Below are 8,427 nucleotides of genomic sequence, written 5' to 3'. Positions count from 1 at the left end.
GCTCAGCGCAACACAACCCAGTGCAACTCAACGCAATGCAGCTCAGCGCAGCGCAACGCAGCGCAGCGCAATGCAACGCAACACAGCGCAACGCAGCGCAACAACGCAGCGCAACGCAGCGCAGCGCAACGCAGCGCAGCGCAACGCAGCGCAACGCAACACAACACAACACACGCAACGCAACACAACGCAACGCAACACAACGCAGCGCAACGCACGCAACGCAGCGCAACGCAGCGCAACGCAGCGCATCGCAACGCATCGCAACGCATCGCAACGCAACACATCGCAACGCGTCGCAACGCGTCGCAACGCATCGCATCGCAACGCATCGCATCGCAACGCATCGCAACGCATCGCAGCAGAGCACACCTCACCACTGCACTCTAATTACATGGCATTGCAATGCACAGGACCACATCTGAGCACACCACAGCAAACCGCATCACATGCTAGTCCACAAATAAAGGAAAAGATGATCTGATGTATAATTTCCTCTGGTGATCAGTTTGAGATGGTATTTTCCAGAACTATGAAATGATATTTCTAAGAAAACTTTAAAAAACAAGACTAACAGTGACCCTGTTTAAAGACTGATCTCAGTGATGTTCTGGACTGCTAAAGTTCTTGACATTCAATTAAAATATTATTTGGATATTGTAGTCCGAATCAAATTGGTGGTAAGCCCAACAAACCGCCTCAAAGATTGACTGTGACATCCTGAATGTCATCAGTTTGCAGCCTAATCCTTCTATATGAACAGTTTCACAAAGACTTATTGACAGAATCCTCAGATGACAGGGGACATTTCCACCACGACCAATCTGATTTAATATTAATGTCCTTTATTTGAATTAAATATCACTACAGGAGTCTCATTGAAGCAGAAGAATCCAACCCGCTGTGTTAAATCCTATGGTTAAATCTAAGTGGACAAGGCCAAAAACTCAAATGATTAATTACAAACACGGCAGAGTCAGAGCTGTGATCATAGCAGAAGTTACTGTTTGCTACTTTAAAAGATGCATTAGTGGAAACCCTCACCCAGATGTGTGTGCTGAATGTTTAAACTGTGCTTAGAAAGACATTTAGACCCATCCAAAAATATATATATGTTATAATGCACTCAGATTTTTAACTATACAAGCAAATATGGTGTGATATTTGGATCCATTAATGTTTAATACTTTTATTGAACATGTGCACAAAATGTGAAAATGAAAATAGATCAATAAATGTGTAATAGGATGTAAAATACACAAGTCCTTGAAATGCAGTAAACTGGAATATGACAGAAAAAACATAAAATGCTTTATATACAGAGATCTATGAAATTAATTTGATTATTATTTATTTATTATTATTATTTATTTACTTGTTCCTTCTCTTAACCCCTCAGTATTGAACTGACTACTTTCCAATTGCTACTATCATGTTAGTATTATTATTATTATTATTATTATTATTATTATTATTATTATTATTATATTACAGCAGGACTCTGAACAATGCCTTCCACTCTCTACCAGTAAACTCTCTATTGGTTTTCCGCTGTTCCATGTCATGCTTTATCAACTGTCCTTTTGCATATTTGTCAATCACGAAAATCACTGATAAAATAAATAAATAAATAAAAAATACATTTGATTTTACATCCAAACATGAGCACACACCGTTTAATATGTACACAGATCTATCTTTTTATGTGCCAGTAAAGTTCAAATATGCTTTATTATTTTAGTAATTTTAACTGTTATCTTATTCTATTTTGATGTACTTATTCATTAATTTATTCAATTTTTATTTATCTACTCATTTGTATTGATATTTTTAGCCTTACTTGTATTTTTCAACTCTTATTCTTACCCATTTTAAATCTATTTATTTGAACTATTTCTATTCCTAACATTGAAGCTTTAACTTACTTGAATTACACATATTTTATTTTGGTGTGCATTGGTCTCTAATTTATTTTATGTTGTTCTTATTTTTTACTTGTATTCTTATTATTTGTGTTTGTATTATTATTATTTTCCCCTAATATGTCTTGCCATTGTTTCATTTCTGCTTCTTTCTTGTTTTTCAAGCGCTGTAAAGCACTTTGGGTTGCATTTGATTTGTATGAAAGGTGCTCTATAAATAAAGCTTGATTGATTATTTGATTTTAAGAAATATATTTTAAAATAATTGTATTCATTTAGTTATTTAAGTGGAATTTGATGTTTTTTAAAATATGTTTTAAATCTTTATATTTCCTTGTGATTTTAAGAAGTGTTTGTTTTATTTTTCTGCCCATGTAAAGCCTTTGGTTACTTGTTTTTTGAAAACTGCTCTATAAAATATTTATTACTACTTTTAACTGTATTTCGCCAAACGTTTGTATTTTGACTGTTTTGACTTTCCGTTGTATTTACATATGACGTAACCAAGATGGCGTCGGTTGTTTAGCCAGTTAGCTTAATACAGGCAGGTTTTTTTAAATTAAAGTCATATTAAGTACAAACAGAAGACCTTTAGTGATATATTTTAAAAGGTATATATTAATATTATATCATATTGTTTTAAAGTGAGTGAACTTCCTGTGTTTTAGTCAGCAGGAGGATGTTTTCCCCACAAACCGTCTGACTGTCCCCTTGCTAACCGGGGAGCTAACCGGTCAGTCAGAGTCATGTCGGAGGTGGAGGAGCTGCGGCCCGTCCCCCGGGAGAGAGCCATCCTGGAGAGCTTCTTCACTCAGCTCGGCATGTTCACCTTCGACCGGGCCAAGGACTACGTGGAGAAGGAGAAGGACAGCAGCCGGAGCGCAGGGCCGTCCTGGGCCGCGCTGCTGGCCGCGCTGGCTCACCTGGCCGCCGCGGAGAAGGCTTACCACCACATGACATTCCTGGGGCAGAAGATGGGTAAACTGGATGAGTCTGAGGCCACTGTTAGGAATACATGAGGGGACTTTGTTTTAGGCTACTAGTAGAAATACATGAGGAGAGTTTGTGTTTCTATTTGTGCTACAATGTTATAAAAACAAAGGATGTTCTCAGCTTCTTCAGGTCCCCCACCCCTCTAACGAATATCTCTATTTCCCTGGATAATAAAGCGACACTCAACTCAACTTTATCTATAAAGCACCTTTCATACATAAAAACATGTAAACCCAAAGTGCTTCACTGAATAACAGACAGTCAGAAAACAACAGCAATGTTAAAATTATAAAGGCATGATTAAAAAAAAGAAAAACTTAAAAATCAACACAGTAAAATTAATAAAATAAGTCAGAGTGGAAAGAAAAGTTAAAAATAAGGTAGAGTTAACAAGATCAGATGAGCACAAGAAATAAATAAGTGAATAAATACATGTTAAAACAATGGTTTAGATAATAATGATTAAAATAATAATACAAATAATAATATTAATGCAGTCCAGGGCTAAAATAAACTACTCCAAATTAAAAGCTACATAAAAAGGTAAGTCTTACTGTTTTTTCTGTTATATAAAAATAATACAATAATAACTAGAATATGTCTTCAGCTTATTCAATTTAAATCAGTCCAGCACACATTGTTAAAGTCACATATTAAATCAAACTCTGCTCAGATTAGTGTAGAAGCTCAGTCTAACTTAATCATCCAGTCACTAAAATACATTACAATCAGAGGTGTCAGAAGTATTCACATTAATTACTCAGGTAGAAGTATAGATACTAAGGTTTAAAAAGGCTTCTGTAGAAGTTGAAGTTTCAACTCAAGCTTTTTATTCAAGTTAAAGTGTAAAAGTGAAAGTAATGTAAGGGGAAAAATGCCATTCAGGACAAAAGCTTAGGCTGCAACCACAGAGGCCTATAGTGCACGACCCCACCTCCCCAAACATGTCTCTAAAGGCCATAATGACTCTAATGTTATATTAAATTAATTAATGTTGAAATATTTGGGTTGCACCTGTTTCAGCTGCATTAATGCCCATTGAAAATGAAGAAACATGTCAAAGAATCCAAAATTTCTACTTTAGTAAGCTAGCAAAGTATTTGTACTTTGTGACTTGACACCTCTGATTATAAATCCACCTTTAGTGCCACATTATAATAACTAACAAGTATATTTAAATATGCATTTTAAGTCTAATAATAGGTTAAAAGTGGTGTAATCTGAGTAATAAATGTCTTATCAAATAAGTAGTACTGCAAAAAGCTCTACTTCTACTGCCTCACTGTAAGCTGCATGCCTAGAAACCTCAAGCCCAGTACACTTTATATTAATAATTCAACATGCATCACTCAGTTTTAACCCTGAAACATGTCAGAAACATCATTTTATATTCCTTTAAATAATCTAAAAGTATTTTCTCTCCATGCATCGTGCAACTACAAAATTAGTTCATTTCTACTCAAAGTTTAACTTTAAAAATCACTGATTAAATAAATCTTTAAATCTAACAAGGTGTATTTGGTTTTTGTGCATGAACACAGTGACTTACAGACTAACAATAAATGAGCAGAGCTGGATATTCTCATTAAAAGGCACAAAGCCAGTTTTACAAACCCAACACCAGATGGCGCTGTATCACAGGAAGCCTCCAAAGTCAGCCATTTAACGCTCCCTCCAGTTCTCCTCCTGAGCCTCTGTGTTCTGTGTCCTCTCCCTCTGCAGGGGGTCAGTCCTTCTTCAGCCGCAAAGACTCCATCCGCACCATCTACACCTCTCTCTACAACGAGCTGAGGAAGGTGATGTCGATGGGGCGTCACAGCCAGCCGGGCTCCGCCTCCTACCTGGAGGACCTGCTGTCTCACCTCTCGGAGCAGCTCTGCCACTTCACCCAGGCCCGCATGGAGATGGCCGACCTCTACGAGAAGATGCACTCGCTGGGCAGCCAGAAGAGCATCAACTCGGAGGAGCTGGTCACTACGCTGGAGGCCGTCCTGCACAAATACAGCACCAAGTGTGTTCCTCTTTCTACCATCTTAGTGCAAGACTTACTCCTGAGGTGTTTGTTCTTCACCTGAGGGGTCAGGAGTAAACATACCTCTTACATCACCACAGTAAAACCAGGAACTACAGTTAAGATTCCTCATCTAAATCATCTTCAGAGAGAAATTACATCCTGATTTGAGTCTCTAGAGCCGGATTTTTTTGGTTTATTGTAACTGTTGTGGGTGTTTTTCTAGTTTCAGTCAACAGAAGCAAATGCCTGAGATGTTTTTAGACTCAGTAGGTACAAAACTTTAAAGAAAATCAGTCTTTAGGGACTCAAATCTGAAATAAAGAACAATCAAAGAAGGTTTTTCTCTCAGATTTAAATTAATTTTCCACATAAAGCTCCAGACTTTCTCTGCAGGGTTGTTAAAATGAAGCATTAGTATCTCTACTCTTACATTCCTCCTCCTCCCTGACCTGGTTTCTAAAAGACAAAAGGAATTAGTGTGATAAAAGCCTGAAACTTGTTCAGCAGAGAGTGACGTATCGGGGTTGAAGGAGGGAAAACTTTCTGCTTAAAATGGCCAGCGTGTTATTCCACCTCCTCCCGGGGGACGTGTCAGCAGAAATGTGTCCTGCAGCTGGAGCAGGGACGTAGACGCACGGCTGAGCTGTTGATGGAGCTGCAGCAGGTCGCAGAGAGACGCTGCACACATCACCTTGCTGAGCGTGCAGCGAGGGGTGAAGGTGATGTTCCTGTCTGCAGAGCTGGAGGAAGACGTTGACCTCCAGAACACACTGAGCTTTAAAATATCAGATACTATTTTAAAGATGACTTTTAGGTGTGACAGAACTTTTCAGGACAAGGTTTCTGCTGAATGAACACCAAGTAAAAGATTTAGTTGAACTACAAAATGTTTAGAGATTAGAAATCTATCAAACACGAGAAAGCTGCTCTTCAGTCCAGCGACCATCATCTAACCTCCTCTCCCTCGCTCCCTCAGGTTCCACCACCCGATCCTCGGTCGCGTGGAGGAGGGCTTCCAGACGGAGGTGGACGTTGTGAACCAGCTCCTGCGCTGCCAGGCTCAGATCTCAGAGTGGCACTTCCTGCCGTCTCTGCTCAGCCTGCACGGCGCCAACTCCAAGCTCACGGCCTGGGGTCAGCTGTTCCAGAGGCAGAAAGAAACCCGCAAACACCTCTTTGGAAGTCAGTCCCAGAAGGCCGTGCAGCCGCCGCACCTCTACACGTGGCTGCAGCGCTTCCAGGCGGCGCTCCTCGCCAAGTTCAGCTTCTACTTCCACGAAGCCCTGAGCCGGCAGACGGCGCCCGCTGACATGAGAGCCCTGACCGCCCGCACCACGCTGGACTACCACGGCAAGATCTGCTCCTTCATCCGCAAACACGACGCCAGCAACGTGTCTCTGGTTTTTGATAACCGTGGTTTGGAGAGCTTTCAGGGACACGGCTACCACCACCCGCACTCCTACAGGGAGGCACCCAAGGGCGTGGAGCAGTTCCCCGCCGTGGTGTCGCTGCCGTCAGGAGAGCGGCCCCTCACTCACTGGCCCAACGTCATCATGATGATGGGAGACCGCGCCGCCGAGCTCAACACTCTGGACAAGGTGGTCCACTTCTATGACGATAAAGTCCAGAGCACGTACTACCTGACGAGACCCGAGCCGCACTTCACGCTGGTGGTCATCTTTGACGGCAGGAAGTCAGAGAAGGATCTGCACATCGCCGCCTTCCTGCAGGAGATCTCCAGCTCTCTGAGGAACTCTAAACCCTTCAGCACCCTCAAACCGGGCTCCAAGGGCTGACACAGAAACCGGGTGCTCTCAGATTTCTCTCAGATTAATAATCTCATCAGATTTTATTCTAATCTCTTCCTGTGGTCCAAGCAGCAGCTCTTTATGTTTGAATCTAACTGTTCCCTCGTTCCAGACCAAAGACACGCACACTTTAACTTCCTCTGTGAACTCGCTGCTGCTGCTTTAAGCTTTCTTTATTTCAAAGGATCAAACATTTTAATTGTTTTGCTTTAATAAATGTTTTAACGTGTTTCCTTTCTTTTTTTTAATCCACAGCTTGAATCACTGAGACGTTTAAATAAAGCTTTGAGATGATTCAACGTCTGTCCTCATTTCTTCAGGAACAGAAATCAACGGTGTTAAAGTTAGACAATAATAACTTATGAATAAAGTCTTATTTATATAACAGGGACACTAACTCTTATTTACTGTTGTGCATTTGAACTGAGTTGCGTTCACTGACATCCTGCACAGTGCAGATTACTTTAACGGTGATGCGTTCACTTACTGACAAAGAAACTAGACTCCACTTGGACAGTGGTGCCTTCACTGACTGATATAAAGCGTTTATTGCCGTGCATATAATAACACACTCAGGATATAATGGAGTCATTTGAGTCATTCAAATACTGGACTATAAAATGTACTTTACACAGAGTGACCTCTTTTAAAAGTGATGCATTCACTGACTCTGACCCAGCATGAACTTGAGACTGTATGAATGGAGACGCATTCACAACACACTTTCATGCATTTGAACCATGATGCGTTCAGTTACTTAGATACACAACAGGAAGCATTTAAATGGTGAGGCATTCACTGACCTAAGAATATAATAGGGAGAAATTTCGTGTTCATTTACTAAGGTATATACAAGGGAGCCAAAAAAAGATGCATTCACTGACTGAAAAAAAATCCGCTGCTGTGCATTCAACGTATGATGCATTCACTGACTCTGACCCAGTATGCACTTCCGACTATCTAAATGGAGATGCATTTACTGACTCAAGTATTTACTAAGGAACATTATTCCAGTGATGCATTCACTGACTTAAGTATAAAATAGGAAGCAATATCACAGTGGTGTGTTCACTTACTCGGGTATATACAAGGGAGCCAAAAAAACGATGCGTTCACTGACTGAAAAAAAATCAGCAGCAGCTGTGCATTCAACAGGTGATGCATTCACTGACTCAGGTATATACTAAGGAACGGTATTCCAGTGATGCGTTCACTGCCTGAAAAAAATCAGCCACTCCATTCAACGAGTGATGCATTCACTGACTGAAAAAAATCAGCTGCTGTCCATTCAACGGATGATGCATTCACTTACTCTGACCCAGTTTGCACTTGAGACTATCTAAATGGAGATGCATTCACTGACTTAAGTATATACTAAGGCACAGTATTCCAGTGATGCATTCACTGACCGCTGCTGTGCATTCAACAGATGATGCATTCACTGACTCTGAGCCAGTATACACTTGAGACTATCTAAATGAAGATGCACTCACTGACTTAAGTATATACTAAGAAACAGTATTCCAGTGATGCATTCACTGACCGCTGCTGTGCATTCAACAGATGATGCATTCACTGACTCAAGTATATAATAATGAACAGTATTCCAGTGATGCATTCACTGACTCTGACCCAGTATGCATTTGAGACTATCTAAATGAAGATGCATTCACTGACTTAAGTATATACT

At 40.4% G+C, this 8,427-nt stretch overlaps 1 protein-coding gene across 3 annotated transcripts; it reads left to right on the top strand.

The window, feature by feature from the left end:
• Window positions 1-2,381: 2,381 nt before the first annotated feature.
• On the top strand, window positions 2,382-6,967 carry LOC117804960 (KICSTOR complex protein C12orf66 homolog). Of its 3 annotated transcripts, none has more exons than XM_034673438.1 (4): window positions 2,382-2,466; window positions 2,591-2,900; window positions 4,638-4,926; window positions 5,906-6,967. In XM_034673438.1, exons 2-4 carry the CDS (start codon window positions 2,669-2,671, stop codon window positions 6,723-6,725), a joined length of 1,341 nt encoding a protein of 446 aa, XP_034529329.1. In that variant the 5' UTR covers window positions 2,382-2,466; window positions 2,591-2,668; the 3' UTR covers window positions 6,726-6,967. The 3 variants fall into 3 exon arrangements, with proteins under 3 accessions (XP_034529329.1, XP_034529331.1, XP_034529332.1); XM_034673440.1 differs by having other exon boundaries at window positions 2,404-2,466; window positions 2,595-2,900; XM_034673441.1 differs by having other exon boundaries at window positions 2,444-2,470.
• The last annotated feature ends 1,460 nt before the right edge of the window (window positions 6,968-8,427 follow it).

Source organism: Notolabrus celidotus, chromosome 21 (genome assembly GCF_009762535.1).
Source record: "Notolabrus celidotus isolate fNotCel1 chromosome 21, fNotCel1.pri, whole genome shotgun sequence".
NCBI classification, from domain to species: Eukaryota; Metazoa; Chordata; class Actinopteri; order Labriformes; family Labridae; genus Notolabrus; species Notolabrus celidotus.
Note: the sequence above shows the minus strand (reverse complement) of the source record. Positions and strands in the feature narration are given on the sequence as shown.

Coding starts and splice junctions, on each gene's coding strand:
- LOC117804960 (XM_034673438.1), top strand. CDS start 2,669: ATGTCGGAGGTGGAGGAGCTGCGGCCCGTCCCCCGGGAGAGAGCCATC. Junction 2,901..4,637: donor ATTCCTGGGGCAGAAGATGG/GTAAACTGGATG, acceptor CTCCCTCTGCAG/GGGGTCAGTCCTTCTTCAGC. Junction 4,927..5,905: donor CTGCACAAATACAGCACCAA/GTGTGTTCCTCT, acceptor TCGCTCCCTCAG/GTTCCACCACCCGATCCTCG.